Here is a 19,360-nt window from a genome sequence, read left to right as displayed (position 1 = left end):
TAATATTTAGTTACAGGGTTGAAGTATAATAATACTGACTTTGGGGCCAAAGAAAGACGAGCATAGACTGGTGCCATCTTTTATCATTGCCACTAGGGAGGAATTTGCTTACACTAAACCAGACAGTGTTAAACAAATGTATTAGACCACCACCCAATGTAAGGTTTATTCTACAGCTGTCCTAAATTAACAGTTTTGGTAATTTCCAAAATCATCTTTATGTTAATACATCCATCCATTCTCTTCTGCTTATCCAACTGAGGGTCAAGGGGAGGCTGGAGCCTATCCCAGCTGTCTTAGGGCGATAGGCAGAGTGCACCCTGGACAGGTTGCCAGTCTGTCGCAGGGCTAACAAAGAGACAGACAACCATTCACACTTATGGGCAACTTAGAATCGTCTGTTAACCTAACCACACTAACTGCATGTCTCTGGACCATGGGAGGAAACCGGAGTACCTGGAGAGAAGCCATGCAAACATGGGTAGAACATGCAAACGCCACACAGAAAACCCTGGACTACAGGATCTTCTTGCTGGTAACCGTGCTAATCATTGTTTCTGCAATGTTAGCCCAAAAAGTTGATTCTGTTCATCTGGAACTTTTTCAGTAGGAGAAATGTTTAGTTATTCATCCAAGTGATTTGTTCAGTCTCAGCTGACTGCCAACCTTATAAACAGTACCTTTGCACAATGACTGAAATTAACCCAGTGAGCTAATAACGGGCTGTGAGTCAGTTCATTGATGATACATCTCAGGACCACAATTCATGGATCACATTAACTCGGGGGACCAAAACATCTAATTCAACGGGGAGGATATGAAAAGTGGCAGACATCGAGGAAACCAAAAAACTCTGGCTAAGCGGAGGCCAGGACTCCGCAGTCTATTTACACCTACAAGCCAGTGGACACTCTTTCAATGATGAGGATGACCATTTACCTGAGAAGAAAAAGACCATCTCTGAATCGAGGAGGGGGCCTAACCATCTTACAATGCTGTGATTGCAGCCATTCCCCAGCTCTCTGTGAATGGTACTCATGGTCTTTGATCAGTGGTTGTTGATCAGTGGTCATGATATTTTCCATATTTATGATCAAGGAACTGATCTCACAGCCCATTGGTTATTCAGTGTGCTAAGTTCAGCCACTGTGAAAAGGTACTGTTTATAAGTTTGGTAAATATGGTAAATGGCCTGTATTTATATAGCGCTTTTCTAGTCCCTAAGGACCCCAAAGCGCTTTACATATCCAGCCATCCACCCATTCACACACTGGTGATGGCAGCTACATTGTAGCCACAGCCACCCTGGGGCGCACTGACAGAGGCGAGGCTGCCGGACACTGGCGCCACCGGGCCCTCTGACCACCACCAGTAGGCAACGGGTGAAGTGTCTTGGCCAAGGACACAACGACCGAGACTGTCCAAGCCGGGGCTCGAACCGGCAACCTTCTGATTACAAGGCGAACTCCCAACTCTTGAGCCACGATCGCCCACCAAGTTTGGATAAACATGCAGTCAGCTGAGACCGTCATTTGGATGAGTGACGAAACGTTTCGCCCACTGAAAACGCTACGTCCAGATGAACAGAATCAACTTTTTGGGATTTACTTACCTGCATGATTGAGCGCGCATCAAGAACAGCAGTGTCTTAGGTTGAATATTAAATTGTTTTCACGATGTGGGTCAGTTAGGTCAAATGCCTGAATGTGATGTGACAGGAAAAAGACAAAGAAACAGCTCAAAGTGCAATGAAGGGGGTGTCAGAGATGATCCAGCCACCACATGAGGTTAATTAATCATATGTTACTGGGTGGTTTGGGCCATTTGTCGCCAAGTGTTTGAGTTTGGTTGCCCTAAAGAGAGCTGCAGAGGCTTAAACACCAGAAACTGTCCATTTGTAATTACCTTCAGTCACTGCAGGTTTCCCACCACTGCAGCAGATTGTGCTGTAATCTGGTCCAAGACTATTATAGTGGAGACACAGATAATCTTATCTGGGGACAAACAGCCGCAAACATACTTATGCCCGATGATACGCCTTTTCCGAATTAAGTGCAAACATAACTTTGCAGCCCAATGAGGAAGAAAAGCCCCATTTTTAAAAAAATAATCAAAAAGAATAAAAGTAATGAAACTGACCAGGAGCAAAATAAAAAAATGTCTCTGATTTTAAGAGAAATCGGAAGACTTAAAAAGCAAATTATTGCATTTTGAATTTTAGGAAAACAATTAATCAACTGTATGTTATAAGGTACTAATATTTAAAGTAGTATTAATATAACAGTATTTGTAAAACAGTAAATTTGAAAAATCATAGATAACAACAATTATGTTTTAGCATTAAAGACATCATATTGAAAGCTTATGCGTACTGGTGTATTAACCATTAAAGAAACCATTAAGAAACAATACAATAACAATCAGTTTGTGATGTCAAACAATTTGACAAATAAAGACAGTTTCGGTCTCCTTCCAGACATTGGCACACACATTGAATAATTTGTACTTCAATACAGTTATCTGGTAATTTTCAAATCTACAGAGACCTTCCAACTTGTGTATATCGCCATGTTTCCTTCTTAGATCCCTGAGTTTCCCATTGTCCTCAGCACTGGTCAATCCAATTGAGGGTTTTATCAAGATTAAAGACATTCTTAAACCTTCAGTACCACTTATTAAAAGATTCAAGTGGGTCTATGTATATACTTGATCCTGAACATATACTTTTTAATCTGTGTGGATTCGAGAAAATCAAAAATAAATGAAAACTGGTGTATCCGATTCATGTTTTTTAAAAGTGATTAAACATTTATGTTGTACGATGATTACACCCTGAAAAAGAACAATTCAAAGAAATCATTAAAAGCCCAAAATGACAACATTCATGCCCACGATGAGTGTATGTAAACTTCTAACCACAACTGAGTATTTGTGCTATACTGTGATCAGCATCAGAATTAATCTACAATAATCTATCGGCAGCTCTCACGCGTCAGGGACCAAGAGGTCACTGCTGACACACATAACAGCTGATTATAATCCTATTTCATCCTGTGCAAGGTGTACCAGCTTTGGTGAATGAAGTGAAAGCCAGTGCACATTTATTTGGATTTTTCTGCATTTTAAATGAAGTTAAAGTTGGACAAAGCAATCCTAAATTTTCCTTTATGCATAAACATAATCCGGGAGAGTCTCTGTGTAAATCTGCATCTACCTTTGCAAAATCAGATTAGGTAAAGTCCAGGTCATTCATTTCACATTTAAAATACCATCACATACTTTTACATAATCGTTTAGGTTTAGTTCACAATTGCACAAAATGTTGAGCATCTGTACGTCAGGGGAAAAGGCATTCGCTCAAACCTCACATCTGTCATTCGCAAACTGGCAGGTATTATTATGTAAAAAGCAATGAGCCTGGGAACTGTTCATTGTACCAACCGGCTTACCACTTCATCAAGTGTAACGCTGGACTTAAGTATCCTGTGGTTGTAATTTATTACATGGAAGCTAATGTTCAGTATAATCTATGTGCATTCAGAGGAATCACTAAAAGTCTATGCCTACTTACCATATAAATGCCAGCAATGAGGCAAACATACAGACGGTCAAAAATCCCCCTTATATTATTTGTTATTGTTTATTTTCTATCAGTGTCTACTCCAGATGAAACCCATTTTAATATGGCCTTGTCTTTTAAATCTTATGACTGTAGTGGACATTGTGTAACACGGTTAAGTCAAATTGTCCCTACATGAGTTTATCGTGGTCATTACTGTGGATTTTCATCACACTAATCCCGGAGTACAGTTTCTTTTTAAGCTTTTGTGTTTTAGTTTATATGAATCGTTTGAGTGTGTTCTGGATTTGACTCGATTTGACTCCAAAAACATGATGAGGATGATGAGAGGGAAAATTCGACATCTCGGATACTTTAAAGGAGTTTACAAATCCAGGGCAGTTAAATGATCTGCACAGCTGCCAGTGCTCACACTACTGTACACAGGGCAGTGTAAACAAAAACTGAGAGACCAGTGCATATACTGTACACCTGAGTTTCAGTACTTATAACAACTTGGGCAAAATGTCAAATACATGCTGCACAGTTAGGTTACAGCTAACTGGCTAACTGCCCCACGCTGTTAGTTATTTATGTCAGCAGTTATGAATTATATTGTTATATGTATAGGTGATACTGTGCTGCTGTTCTGTGTCCACATTTCTGTATAGGCAGGTGTGGGTGTGTGTATATATGTGTTTGGCTGTAGGATGGATGTCAAGCACCTGCAGGCCTGGTGGGTGTGGCCCTGCTAGGGGACTGGCCACACCCGAAGCTCCTGCCACACACCTGCTGCTGATCAGGGCTCGTCGGGGGAGCTACTTAGGAGAGTCTTGGTCGCTCCCATTGGTGTGGGATCATTGTGTGAGACTCCACGTTAGTCATCCAGTTGAGCTTAGTTAATGTGTGTGTCCCCACGGTTGTATGTGTCCTGACGGCTGCTTTTATTGTGTCCCCAGGAGAAGTGTGGAGCGCCAGACAGCAGCCAGCACGAGGAGTGCTGAGACACGGGAGCGGAGAGCACTAAGACACGGACTTTTCACGGAGAGACACGACACGGGAGTCAGGGGAGAGCACGGGGATTTATTGTTGTTTTTTCACTGTAAATAAACGCACTGTTTACACACAGAGCTCCGCGCCTGGGTCCTCCTTCCCTACATCCCCACGGTTTGCCCTGCCAAACCGTGACAATATATGTTTGTTTCATGCCATTACATGATTTGTTGATGGCTAAATCAGTTAAGTAAGTTGGAATTACTTTAGTTATCAAAGTAATCTACAGTAATCTAGCAAACTTGCAAGGATAATGTTAGCAACTAAGATACAGGTAACCTGGAGATAATTAATTGGCAAACAAAGTTACCAAATCAGCCTTAAGATTTAGAAACAATTACACAGTCTCATCTACTTCATACAGTATTTTAGTTTAATTTGCAATAACTTGCAGTTTGACTGTGTGAGCAGCGACATCAGTGTTTGCTAGCATTATTTATTGGACACAACAGCTCAGAGACACCTTTGAAAACAATAAAGTTGAGTGCTCTTTTGGCAGCTTTCCACTTTTGCCCAGATGGGCATCATTACATAAAACTAGCTTTCTTCTAATGTTAGCTAACAATAGTTTTCCTATATGTACATAACTGAAGTTATCGGCTGAGCTAGCAAGCTTGGTTGTAGGTGAACTGTGGGCTGCCCTTTTGGACCCCTATGTGGGGATTCTGGGGGCCGCCCCATTGAGCTAGCCGCTGCATTAGTTTTGCCTCTTGTGGGCACCAAGAGATGATTTTCTAGAACCCTCTCTGGTCCACTTGTGATTTGTCCTAATGCAGGGACCACCAAGGTTATTACAGTTAATTTCATCGAGGCTAACAGCTAAAACTACCAAAACAATAAAGAAACAGGTCTTCTAAAATGGCATCTTTTTGTTGTTGTTGTTGTTTTGGTAGTTTTACTTGAAATAGACATTGCTACTGTCTCAGAGTACTCTGAAGTCATAACTAGAAAAATTATATAATCTCAAATCCCTAAATTAAAACAAAATATTTCTGCCAAAATGCTTACAAAGTTAGACACTGATTTCTTCCAGAATAAGTGTTATGGTGGATTGGCTTTGCAGTATCCAATCACTCAGCATTATGAAGCAGTTCAACTTCTACAATTGCTACAAAGAGAGAAACTGTCCATAGAAGCTGCTACGTGGTTTATTGTACGACACAGTTAGCATACTAATTATCATGCTTAAGTGCCATTTTCGTATTTTAACATCAGCCTGAAGTGGCAAATACAGGAAGCATAATTTTTGTAGTTTGTACTTATTATTTGTACCCTTAAACAATAATTTTGATGGTAGCAAAACAATAGACAACATCAGTGTTTTTGTTAGAGTTCGTGATGGTAATCACGTTGGAGTTCACCACCTGTGAATGCCAGCTTCACAATCTGTAAAACACCATTAACAGCTGGGAATCAGCTAAGTTTGGAGAGCTTCACAGGGCCAAGTGTCTGTTTTTCATGCACTGCCTACTTGCTGTTTGAGGCAAAAGTCTTTGTTTACATCAAAATCTGTTGGGACATTGAAAATGAAAAGACTGTGATGGATGATAAATGTTTCCAAAGGCACGTTTAAGTAGAGCAAGTCTGTTTGATTTACTCGACATTCTCCATAGAAAGTCTCTAATAATAGATGAGACTTGAGGAACTTACGCACGACACTTGCGCATGTCAGCTTTTAAAGTCATTTGTCTATAGGTCAAAGCAAAGACGACACATTTGTTAGCGAAACTCTTGAGCTGCAGAAAATTACGACAAGTTTAAAGACAGCAAATTATAGACAAAAGCATCAGAGTAAAGGCAGCAGATGTTTCCTCCAACCATCTGTCTCCTTCAGATACTGTACTTCTAAGTAGTTTGTCTTCATTTGTGTGCTACATCAGCAGGCTATTAGAAGAGATTTGCCGTGCTTGCACACACACGCAGTGAATGGATTTTCATATGAGACTGTCCACATTATGTCACAGGTCACCAACTGTAAAAAGGGACTTGATCTTATGCCTGCGGCTGCAATTACTTTGCAAATGCAGGAAACTCAGGGAAGAGCCTGCTTCTGGATTACAATCTAAGCTTGTTGTAATCTTTGCTTTTTGCTAATATGTTCAAAGGAAGTCTGGACTATAATTTGCCATTTGTAATGGATAATGTTGCAGGCAGAGCTTTGTAGAAGGGGAGGAGCGATGAGTTTGGAGTGGCAGCACAGAGGGGACAGTTTACGAGTTCAAATGAAGGAAAACCAATAGTGCCATGGGTTTCTATTGTCTCTGTGGGAGTGCAGAGGATGCACCCTTTCATCAAGGTGGCAGCACATCAGAAGAGCCGGCAGAGGGATGTACACACTTCTCACCCAAGGAGCCCCAAATGTAACAAGATTATGAAGATTTGATATATCCGCTGGGAGGCGAAACACGGTGGCTACATATCAAAAGCCAGGATTAGTTGCCTTTTCATTTCATCTCCTCTGGCCTTGCCTTGACCATGAGGCTAGAGCGCGGGCGGCGGGCTTCTCTGGCGCTCACCCTCAACTTTGTGGCGTTTGCTTTTGCCTTATCCGCGGTGACCACCAGCTACTGGTGCGAGGGGACCAGGAAGGTGGCCAAACCCTTCTGCACAGGCCCACCGGTGAACAAGAAGGAGTGGTACTGCATCCGCTTCAACAGCACCAACCTCAACGACAGCCGCCTAGTGCAGTACATCTTTGAGACGGGGGAGGAGAAGTTTCTGATGAGGAAGTTCCACACGGGGATATTCTTCTCCTGCGAGGAGGCGGCCGACATGAACGGTAAGATGACCCTAAGCTCTTCAGCCCTTTAGCTTTGGGGCTGCAGACGTTCAAAAACAGGAAGAGCTAATGGAGGAAGCAGCTCCTGTAAACGCACAAGACAGTCTCTCAAGTTAATCTACAGCTTATAAATGTCAACCCAGTTACTGGAATCGCACCATCTGGACGCAATCTCTTGAGTCATTTAAGGTCATTTATGTATAATGCACAGATAAGGTGAGATAAACAGCTGCGAGTGTACTTTGGCACTCGAGTAAGCTGGGTTAAATTCTCTTTAGGTCTAAATTCAGCACATTTTAGCTAGATTTCCTATTGTTTTATGCCTGTGTATAGGAAAATAGCATTTCAAACAGTGCAATATTGTTCTTAAGTAATATTTTGGGTCATTATGACCAATAATAACGAATGAAAAAGCTACACCTGTGGAGGGGGTAAGGTAGTGCACGAGGAAAATGAAAAAGACAAAGTACAGATTAGGATTAAAGCTGTGACATGCTGCATGCAGGTACTGCAAAAAGGTCCTTCATGTTGCATCATAACTACAGCTTTCTACTTGAGGTCAAAGCTAAATCTCATCAAGCGAAACATAAAACCTAATTACAAACGTGTACATGCTTTCCACAGGAATCATACTGACAGATAAGCAGCAATCTGCCTGGCATGGAGGAAGAAAAATACAAATGTTTTCAAAGAGAAATAAATTTCACTATAAAAATTTCACGTTACAGGACATATGTAGGGTGTATGAAAGTGTCATTGTTACAGAGCAAAATAATCAAACAGTAAAGCTTCCAGATTACGGCCATTGCTGTTGCATGCAAGCCGCCCCAGTTGGTTTCATAAGCTCTGGTAATAAATCTCAGAAAAATACATTTTTATAAGGATTTGCATGCAACTAAGAGCCAAATTGTCTACTGATTTTCACCAATATGATCAGAGCACAAGAGTCAGTTCCTTGGGAGCTCCAACACCAAGGTGCCGTATCACTAGAGCTGGGCGATAGAACGATAACGATATGTATCGCGATATAACTTTTACTCGATAGAGAAATTAAGCTATCGCGATAGACCTCGCCGCTCTTGTCCTCTTAAAATAAAAAAATTAAAAAAAATTTTTTTAAAAAAGGTCAGCCAATCCAAACTAAGTAGCGCAGAGCCGAACCAATCACAGCCGCAGCGTCACGTCGCGTGACTTGTTACGTACAGCACAAGTGCCAAGCCGCACGTGTTTGTTTGGGAAGCAGCCAGCGCGTAATGGAGGAAATGAGTGTGCCGACTAGAAAAATCAACCGAGCGTGACCGAAGAGAAAACAGATGATGGTTCCAATGCCGGAGAGATTGTCGAACGGAAGAGCCATAGAAGTTCCGTAGTGTGAAGGTATTTCGGCTATTTCAAGTCTGACAAAAAACAGAGTAGCGTGCACTGTAAATTGTGCCGAAAGCAAGTCTGGAAATACAATAAACTGGTGCATGCGTCACACTGTGCACCACGTTATTGTTTCGGTGAAATGAATTTCTACAATACTGTTACTGTTAATTCTACTCTCTGCAGTGTTTAAATGCTTACATGTACACACAGTTACTGTCCGTCCACACATACGACTCGGTTCTGCTTCTATGCCGCAGCTTTGTTTACTTTTTCCGGTTAGGAATCTAGCGCCACCTGCTGCTTTGGCATGTTCATAGCAGCGTTTTTCTTCATTTCTGCCTTTATGTGTGGACGGGATTATTTTTTAAAACGAAAACGGAAAATCTCCGTTTTCAAAAATACCCGTGTACGTGTGGACGTAGCCTCAGTCTCTGACTGGAAGCGCTAATTCGTCATTCGGCTTTTGTCAGACTAAAGTAACTGTTAAAACTGTTTGAAAAGCTAAGCTATACAACAAGGAGAGATTGAGAATTTCCTTTTAGTTCTCAGTTTATTTGATATTGACAAAAGTTAGTCAGTTTTGTCTGTTATTCTGTAAAACAAACTAAGATTTATTTTTAGAATTAATATTTTGTTTCTAAGTGGAATTGACAATTTAGTCTGTTTCGTTTGTTCTATTTTGAAACTTAAACGCTTTAGCGGCTGCCTTTTGTGTAGTTTGCAATATTTGCCTTTATTTATCTGAAAAAGTCTCATGTTCCTTAAGTACATCTACCCTGTTGAACTTATTATGGGAAATAAATATTTAAATAAAAACAAGCTGCTGATTATTTCACATTTTACTTGTGAGCAACGGCACATTTAAATCTTACAAATATAGTTATTTGGCTTATATCGTGATAGATATCGTTATCGCCTGAAATGAAAAAAACATATCGTGATATGAAAAAATCTCATATCGCCCAGCTCTACGTATCACAAAACAATATCATCAGATGCTACAATCAGTTTTATATATGCGGCTGCGGTGCAAAGATGTCAGTGTTTGTGGACTCACATTATATCAAAATATACTTTTAAAAATATATAATATTCAAAAGTCATGACTTCATGTAAAAAAAATACTTGTAAGTATTTTTGATACTACTGAGTGCACTTAATTCATTTTATTGACAATCACAAGAATTGCATAGCTGATTGAACAAATAACCATGAATGTGAGATTTTCTTACAGATACACATTTAAAAAAGAATTCCATATTAAATCAGCAAAGTTTGTAGAACATTTTCTGCTCAATTTGCATAAAAAGTTTATGGTCCAAAGTTTGGGCATATAAAATGACTGCTATGAAATTTTAAATCCATCTATACAGAACTTTTTTCTTGTATTTGTCCAAACTGTGCATAATGAAATTTACAGCAAACGGGAGATGGTCGAGCAGAATGGCCACGTTGATTTGAGCTGGAATGACCCAGCGAATAATTTCGGCGTACAACTGATGCTGGGGATTGCAGCTTTTAAGGGTGTTTTCGTGATTAGTGTCAAAGTGGATTCTTCTACATAAGAAAACTTACTTTTTCCCCTTTTTTTTCAGGGTTTGAATGTCGAGAATTCTCAGATATTGCACCTGAAAATGAAAGAGGTTGGTGAGATTTTTATATTTTTAACTGTCTTTTGATTTCTTAGAGTTTTCTGTTACCTTATGGGTACTTTGACCTCAAGAGGATAACATAGATTGTATATAAAAGATGGACATAGTTCCCACGATGTCAACCATTAGTTCATAAAGGCCCGCTCGGGAATCTCCAATTTTGCCATTTTGGGGCTTCAAAACATCTGAATATAAGTCAAGGATGCTGCATGGTCTTAGGTATCTATGCCCGTCTTTAGTTTCTATTTGATGCTTAACGGGACGATAATTTACAAAAGCAACATGACTTTGTATTAAAGAAGATTTTAAACTAAAAACATTGCCATAAACTAATATGAATTAAATCAATGTAAATTACATGGACTTGTTGTTGACCTGTTGTTATTCCAGTTTTAACTGGGTTAATTTAATGCAGCTCAGGAGTCCAGGGTGGATGTGGGGCATATAAAACACTCGAGTCTCACAACGACAAACATTATGTCTCTGTCTCTAAACCAAGACACAGTCTTACACTTACATGTACCGTGAATGCCTCAAGATGATTTACAGTATTTTACATGCTTGATATCTAAGTATCAGTGACTTTCTAAATATGTTATCCAACATTATTTCTAATAATGCTATAAAACTTAATGCAGTTTCAGTACAATGGTTGGGAAAGGGCCTTCGACTACACTCATACTGAGAAATCTTACCTTTGCAAGTCTTGCTTGTAAGGAATCTAGAATTAGCAGCTGCTGTCCTGATTTTATAAATCCATGCAGTCTAGACAGACTCATTCAGATCTCCAGACATAAAATGAGCAGACCTGTTGTACATGCATGCTTGTCTGCCTTTAGACATGCAGGATTATGCTTCCTCCCTGTTTTTGTTTGTTTTTTGTATTCACAGGAGTGCTGTGGTTGTGTATCGTGGCGGAGACCCTGTACCTCACCCTGCTCTTCGCGGGCGGGGCTCTGATGACTCTGGAGCAGTGCCCCTGCTTCAGTGTCATGAACAAACTGAAGCTCAGTGCCTTTGCTGCCATGTGCACTGCCCTGTCAGGTAACACTGCATAATGAGCTCCAGTGCAGGTTATAAAAACATTCATGTTCACAACTTAAATTCCCCTTAAGCATTTATGCCTCTTTACTTTTAATTAAACCTTTAAACAATTTTTTGTTTTTTGCTGATAAATGTTCTGTAAATGGATGTTGGTGGGACATGTTTATTAAAGCCAACAGTTGCTCATAAGAGGAGTTATAGCTGCTGACTGCTTAAATCAACTTTATCCTAAACCCGTGATTAAATCTTTAAATACTAAATAAGGAGAGACTTAAAGTATAGAGCCTTTAACATCGACAAGAAACATGGAGATAAATTATAGGTGAATAGGCGGTAAATAAAAGCAGCAGGGCAGCAGGTCATGGTGGCTGGATGAGATGAGGCTGACAGTGAGCGAGCGCTCGCAGCAGCTAACTGCTCTGCGTCCACTCGCTGCCTTGGAGGATTTGCTGGTTTCTGGACTAATCCGATTGAAGCCGGGGCTGCGGTTTTGGACTGCGCCAAGACCTGCCCAGAGGAGCATCCCCCCGCCCCCTCAACTCCCCCCATCCCCCGACTCCCATCCCCCCTGTTGTTATTAGTTAATCCCAAGAAAAGCAGCTGTGAAGGGGCAGGCTGCTGATTGAGGGAGAGCCTGGATCAGGCAGGCCAGTCCACCTCACCCAGAGTCAGTCAGAAAATCACGTATGTGTTGTACAGGGATGTTTCAGGCTTCAGCCGTCACTACAGTCATTTCATGTACTCTTTTAATGTTTTACAAATGTGGATCATCCACACTTGGAGTTTATGTCTTTTACTGCATGTGATCATTTTTCACAAATCATAAATACAATGCATTGCCAAAAGTATTCTCTCATCTGCCTTCACACGCATATGAGTTTCAGTGACATCCCATTAATCCATTAGCTTTATGATGTTAGCCCACACTTTGCAGCCATAACGGCTTCAACTCTTCTGGTAGGCTTTCCACAAGGTTTAGGAGTGACTTAATGGGAATTTTGACCATTCTTCCAGAAGCACATTTGTGCAGTCAGACACTGATGCTGGATGAGAAGGCCTGCCTCACAGTCTCCACTCTAATTCATCCCAAAGGTGTTCTATGAATTAGGTCAGGACTCTGTGCACACCAAACTCACTCACCCATGTCTTTATGGAGCTTAGAGGATAGAATAGAATTGAATGCCTTTATTGTCACTATACAGATGTACAATGAGATGCACAGTTTCTGCAGCATTATATACATATGAACAGTATTTAGAGAAAAAAATATATAAAATGTACAAATATACAATCCAGTAAAAAAAGGAAATAAATATGTAAATAAATAGTGTTATGTATATATAGTTTGAGTTATTGCACGTAGAATTAAATATTGCACGGTGGTGGTTTATAGAAGGAAGTCCTTGGAATGGGGGGTGGAACTGTGTTTATGGTTATGGCTTTTGGGAGGAAACTGTTCTTGAGCTTGCTTTGTGCACTGCTGTGCAGTCATGCTGGAGCAGGAAGGGGCCATTCCCAAACTGTTCCCACAAAGTTGGGACCATGAAATTTTCTTGATATGTTGAATCAATAAGAGTTTCATTAACTGGAACTAAGGGGCCGTGCAGTTCATATTCAACTAAATTCTATTTTCTTACCCCTCCTAATTCATAAAAATTATTTTTAGAAAACCAATGTATTTCTATTAAAAACAGAAATACATTATATCAGTATTAAAACACTTAATTTGTTATGCTAACACTACATTAGCATAACAAGATTAACATTAGGATAAAAAAAACATTGAAAAGACAAAAGGCATAGAAAACAAATAACACAAAAACATATTAGCAGGAAAAACATAAAAATCCAGCATAAAAACTGGAAAGATTGGAATCTTAAAGAAGTAGGGATCTGTCTACTCCCATGTTAAAACAGGTGATCTTTTACTCATACTTTAGCACTACGAGCCTCTAAAAGAACCAAATATTAATCTTATACACAAATAAATTGCTTCATATAACTTTTACGATAAAGAGCCATCAGTATGGTCCTCTCTCGGTTGTCACAGATTCACAAACCCAACTCTATTAAATTTAGTTTTGGTCTTTTTTTGCGGTTTGAATGAGCAGTCACTTGTTGACTTGGTGTCTTTTTATCTTTTTTTGTTCTCAGGCCTTTGTGGGATGGTGGCCCACATGATGTTTACTACCATATTCCAGCTGGCTGTTGCCACCGGGCCAGAAGATTGGAGACCCAAAACATGGGACTACAGCTGGTCTTATTTGTAAGCAACTTTAACCTTCATCTCTGGCTGTTTTGACATTTTTACTCACTAGATCAAATAATCACGGCCCAAATTAAGGCTCACTACCTTCCATTTTCTAAACAATCTTTTGCCTCTCTGGCTTGAGACTCATCCACAGCCACCGTATTGTATGCAGGCGCTCGATCAGTCAGCTAGGCAGCAGTATTGTGGGTTTAACTGAGTTCAAAAATTCCATGATGAACCGGACATTGGTAGACAGTGGTTCTACTGTCCACAGCCAAACTCTAGCAGACTCTTTCTGAGGTTGTAACAGTAGTTTATGTTTCCAGGAGTCACACTTCTGAGGTGAGGCATGCTTTCCCATTCACATTTCTGCACAGGTACAGCACCTCGATTCTTCTTTTTATAGCCATTCTATTGTAGTTTTGCTCCTGTGTTTGAAATAATAAACTGTTGTATGGTGCAGCTTGGGCCAAGATTTTTACCTGTCAAAACAAGCTTAAATCATAACCCCTGCACCACTGTGCTTACAGTTGGTATGGAGTGTTTGTGTTGATATGCAGTGTTTGTTTTTCTCTAAATGTGGCGCTGTGCATTATGGTCAACTACAGGACATTGTTCCAGAAGTCTTGTGGTTGGTTCAGATTGACCTCTGCAATCCTAAGCCATGCTGCCATGTTCTTTTTAGAGAGAACATGCTTTGTGCTGGCAACCTTTGCACACAATAGTCGTTCAGAATGTTTTTAATTTTGCTGTCATGAACTTTAAGTGAGTTTTAGCTCTGTGGATTTTTGCACTTTTCTGAGCATTGCATGGTCTGACCATGGGATGAATTTGCTGGGATGCCCATACCTGGTTGTGGCATTACTTACGTATTTCACATGAATGAAAAACTTCCAAAACGTCAGCTTTTACAAAAATTCTCACACTTTTTGATCATTTTAATTGGTACATTTGATTAGGAGCACCTGGAACAGTCAGATTGTTCAACTGGCTTTCACTAACTGCACCAAAACTATGTGCAGAAGAGATGGTACTCACTGAACAATGAAGATGAAGGGTACCAGGCACATTTAAAGAGAAGGATTTGGCATGTCTGTTGCTACACTGTGCAGTGTTGCATACCTGCCCAAAAATCTGGGAGTTTTAGTTTTGCCATTTGTGTTTTTATTTTTGTTGACAGATGGGTTGATATTATGACTGCAGTGTATGGATGCATGTATTCCAGTTATTCACAATAAAGACTCAGTAAATGCTTTGCTGGTGAGTTCATGGGCCCAATTGCTAATTTTGGGTCATACTAAAAACAGCTGAAGATTATAATCAGTGTTAGAGTCAGAAGAAGAGGAGTATCAAGAGCATGTTTATTAGCTGAGGACTTGTTACTGAAAAGTCGTCAATGCAAAGGTCTGTCTCTCGGCTGTCAAGGTAGCTGACACGATTGGTTATATCCGTAGGACTGGATACAGTTACAACTACTGAGTTGGAAGGCGACAGAAGCCCTGGGAATGGGATTACATTTTACCAGTTCTTGATTGTAAACTAAAATAGCACACAGCACAAACAACACTGCTGGTACGTCTGTGTAGAGCCGTGTTTATTGTTGGGGTTCTTACAGCTGCAGCTCAGCAGTAGGCTAACCCTCTTTTTAACCCTCTCCACAGATTAGCATGGGGCTCTTTCGGCACCTGCATGGGGTCTGCAGTGACGGCACTGAACCGCTACACAAAGACAATCATCGAGTTTAAATACAAACGGCGGAACATCGAGAAGAGCCTGATGATAAAGCAGAACATGATGGAGATGAACGTCCCCGAGCAGATGTGGGACATGTACCTGACTACTGTGCCGGTTGATGCCGAGGCACCTCTAGAACTGCCGGTCAATGGCCACAAGCCGTCCACAGGAACAGCGTACGAGGTCGAAATGGACAATGTACCAGAACCACAAGGAGAGGCGTACTGTTAAAGATGGAAACGTTTCTGGGGTTGATTTCCTGGACCTACACTGACTCTTGTTCTTGGATTTAAATATTTACTTCAGGACTTTTTTTGTATATTTTGTTCCTCTCCACACACCAGATGTGTCTGGTTCTTAAAAAAAGATAATGTGAGAAGTGGGGAAGGGAAACGGGCTACATTTCCCACTAAACTGGATGTAAATGCTCCTGATGAAAGACTGATCCTTCATTTCTGCTTTAGCTTCTGCTGAGCCAGCCTGTTTCATTTATGTTTGATCAAACTGTCCTCTGAAGAACGAGGCTCAATGATCTGCTCAGCAAGAGGAAGAGAAAATTACCTCATTCTGTACCATCAGGGACGTATCGCCGAATCACCGCAGGTCTACCTGCACAGACTAGACTCTGTTTGAAGTGTCCAGTAACATCTGATGTTGGACAGTCGGTCAGCTATAAAAGATTTTAAAAAGATGACAAATTAATGTCAAATAGCAAACTGGGACACAAATGTCTGCCAAGACATACAAAACAACCACTGAACCTGTGAAACAACCACAAAACAGCCACTCCAACAATGAAAAAACCCAAGACAGCTGCAAAGTTTGTAGATATTCTCCACGACTGACTGTTCAGGATTTGTTTTTTTTAAAGAACATCTCTTGATAAGATGTTACATCAGGAATTTGCCTTTTCTGTCAACTCCCCTGAAACAGCTGCTGTCTTTATACTCTGGTACTTTTGATGTGAGACATGCTGTAACTCAAACGCTGACAGCATCAGGCCGACACAGAAGTGCAGGAAAACATGTTTACAGGAGTAAGATTGACATCTGTTGGAACAAAAGCAGACAATAAAAAAAGCACAATATCTCTCGAGCTCACAGTTTGTGTCACTGAGGATGTAATGAAGATGAAATTAAATACAGCTGTGCTTTTCACTGACTTTGTTGCTCTTCTAAAAACTAGCAAGCAAACCCAATTAAACGCTCGATTGTGGCCAATCTCTTGTCATGCTGCTGCTGCTGTTGCTGTGGGGGAATTAATCTCATCAGCTGGCGAGAATCCAGCTGTGCTCGCCAAACACGCTGATTTCATCTGTGATTCGAGGCTCGTGGTAACACCGGAGCCCATTTTCCCCACAATCTTTCTTTTTGTGATTAATTCTGCTGCATTTATTAACGTAGGCTCACTATAACAGAGTTATATTACTAATAACATTGATACCTAAACAAGCTTCTACATTACACTGCGTCTTAGTTCCATATGGTTTGTATTACACAAGGCCAAAGTTTCAACCAAAGAGGTCAAAGTATGTACAAGTAATACATGTGAGATAGGATACTTTAAACACTAAGGTTTACAAAGTCTTTTCTACTTTTGCCTCTGCATGATTCTGTGATTAGTTACTATTTATGCTAATTGCAAGCAATCTCTCAGTCTAAAGCTGGATTGATCAGCCAGGAAAAATTTAATCAACTGCACTAATTAGCTTTAGTCCACTTCTGTTAACTGCAGATTAGGACCTACACTGCCTTCTTAATATACAGACAGAAATACATAAAGTCTCTGGCCACAGTGTCAAATTATGAGGTCAGTGTATATAAAAGTAATTCCTGTAAATTAAAATCTCAGACTCTACTAGTTTGTTTTGGTTTTTTCCCCACGCTTGCCTCTGTATGATCTCATACAGTGGGGATATCCACTTTATGGTCAATCAACCCTGAAGTCCCACTCATCTGCTGTTTATGTGGGGCAGCCAATCATCAGAAAGCTTCTTTCAAACAGAGCATGAAGTCAGGGGTCACACCAAAGCCTAGTATGAGATAAATAAAACTTATTTTGAACTGTGACTCATGCAAAGCTACTCTAGTGGGGTCCAGGAATAAATATACATGTGGAAATGAGCAGATGTCCCTTTATGTAAACTTTTTAATATAAAAATTGTATTATTTACTCTACATATCAACTACATAATTCTGCATGTATAATATAATAATACGCTTGTATAGTATAACAAAGGTTTTTAATTACATTTTAATGAATTTTATTGGTAGAAAATTCAGTCATGCATGCACACAGTCTGATATTTTTAAAAGAATCACAGTTTATCTGTTAAACTGTTCTTATTATAATACAAATATCACCTTCAACCCATTGGTTTAATTATATTTTTGGTTATTTTATCCAAATATAGTCCACATTACATTTAAAATTGTTTAAATGTACATTGAATGATGTGAGATTTCTCACTTGTACATTGCACACTGTGCGAGTGTAGTTAATTAGAGGTAGAATTACAGTATGTAGTCTAAGGAGCTTGGAAAGAAAAGCGTCTGGACTCCTTAAACTATGAAGACCTGGATGACTGAGAACCTTCACAGACATACAGCATGTAGGTGCCATAGAAGCTGCAGTCAAGTGATGACAAACTCTTTATATCTCTGCTCTGGTTGTTCTTCAACGTACTTCTTTATGTACAAGCAGGAGACATGAGCCTTTAAGTTCTCTTCAACCACAAAGTCCAGCGCAGCCTGTTAAGAAACAAAACAAACATTAAAACTACTCAGAAAAAAATCACGTATGACCTGAAACGAGTTGACTGACACCTGGAGTTTTACCCTCGACAGCAGAGCTGCAACACCATGGCCCCTGTATGTCTCGGGTACGAAGGTCGACATCAGGTCCACCTCCTTCTCCCCAGTGAATCTGTATTTCAGCACCCCACATTCATGGTCCGCTAGAAAGAGGACAGTAATGGCTCCTTATTACAATAATATTAAGCAGATGCTTATAGGAAGAAAAAAAAATTAAAAATCACCACATGATTTTTGTATTTCCTAGATTAAATTATCTCATGCTATTTCATAGAAAGTAATACAGCTCATTTTCTTTCAAATGGGGAACTTGTGAAACTTTCAGCAAAATTAAATCAGTTGGAACAGAAAATACCAAATTCCCATCAAAAACACCTTAATTTAAACCCCAACTTCTCCCCTGCAACTTGTTGTGCTAGGTCTTGACTTAGCAAAGATTTCACCAAAATACATTAGTACAGATCACAATAAGTATGCCGATCTCTTAGCTAAGTGGCACTGAACCCTTTAAAATATATGACATTGGTATGGGTTAAAAAGAAGCTGACTTTAACCAAAGAAACCATTAAAACACACATTTTTAAATGGAATTTCGCTGAGCGCTCTGATTGCTACACACAATTTATGTGTGAGAGGGATTTATGTGTGAGAGGGATCCAAATAAACAACTGAAAGAGAAACACATCACACAACACAATATTGAATTTAAAATAATTAATCATCTCAAATGTCCTCCATCAGGCCGCGACGACACCTCGGGCTCTCTTAGAGGCTCTACGCGGGAAGGGGAGCTGCAACTCGGGCTGTGTGCTTACCAGTACTGCTGCCTGCGGTGACCGTGAAGCGCTGGTTACGTCGGTCATGTTCAACCTTTAAACTGCCGGCGGAGCTTAACGTACTGAAGGCGGTCTGAGAGGATTTCAGTCCGTGACTCAGTGTACAGACTCTGGAAAGTATTCTAAAAGCCATTTATTTTAAAAATTAAATTAAATAAACAGCTAAAACACGACAGCGCGTCGACGATCAGGTCTTCTCTGACTTGTCCGCCAGAGTGCGCCATGAGGCAGGAGTTAATCATTAAATTCCTTTGACCTTCAAAACAAAATA

The 19,360-nt window shown here is 40.1% G+C and overlaps 2 protein-coding genes across 3 annotated transcripts; one reads left to right on the top strand and one right to left on the bottom strand.

Moving 5' to 3' along the window:
• Window positions 1–7,087: 7,087 nt before the first annotated feature.
• On the top strand, window positions 7,088–15,936 carry LOC146711945 (germ cell-specific gene 1-like protein). Of its 2 annotated transcripts, XM_085454996.1 has the most exons (6): window positions 7,088–7,391; window positions 10,355–10,402; window positions 11,303–11,455; window positions 13,610–13,721; window positions 14,033–14,083; window positions 15,368–15,936. In XM_085454996.1, exons 1-6 carry the CDS (start codon window positions 7,088–7,090, stop codon window positions 15,669–15,671), a joined length of 972 nt encoding a protein of 323 aa, XP_085311122.1. In that variant the 3' UTR covers window positions 15,672–15,936. The 2 variants fall into 2 exon arrangements, with proteins under 2 accessions (XP_085311122.1, XP_085311123.1); XM_085454997.1 differs by lacking the exon at window positions 14,033–14,083.
• A 1,712-nt stretch (window positions 15,937–17,648) lies between these two features.
• Window positions 17,649–19,324, bottom strand: LOC146711944 (protein NATD1-like). Its single transcript, XM_085455476.1, has 3 exons — window positions 19,069–19,324; window positions 18,278–18,396; window positions 17,649–18,190 (listed from the first exon to the last, which is right to left on the bottom strand). Exons 1-3 carry the CDS (start codon window positions 19,220–19,222, stop codon window positions 18,074–18,076), a joined length of 390 nt encoding a protein of 129 aa, XP_085311602.1. The 5' UTR covers window positions 19,223–19,324; the 3' UTR covers window positions 17,649–18,073.
• Between the last annotated feature and the right edge of the window lie 36 nt (window positions 19,325–19,360).

The sequence above is a fragment of the Copadichromis virginalis genome, linkage group LG4 (assembly GCF_057382275.1).
Source record: "Copadichromis virginalis isolate Kocher_CV1m ecotype Utaka linkage group LG4, C_Virginalis_male_GT1.1, whole genome shotgun sequence".
Lineage (NCBI taxonomy): Eukaryota > Metazoa > Chordata > Actinopteri > Cichliformes > Cichlidae > Copadichromis > Copadichromis virginalis.
Note: the sequence above shows the minus strand (reverse complement) of the source record. Positions and strands in the feature narration are given on the sequence as shown.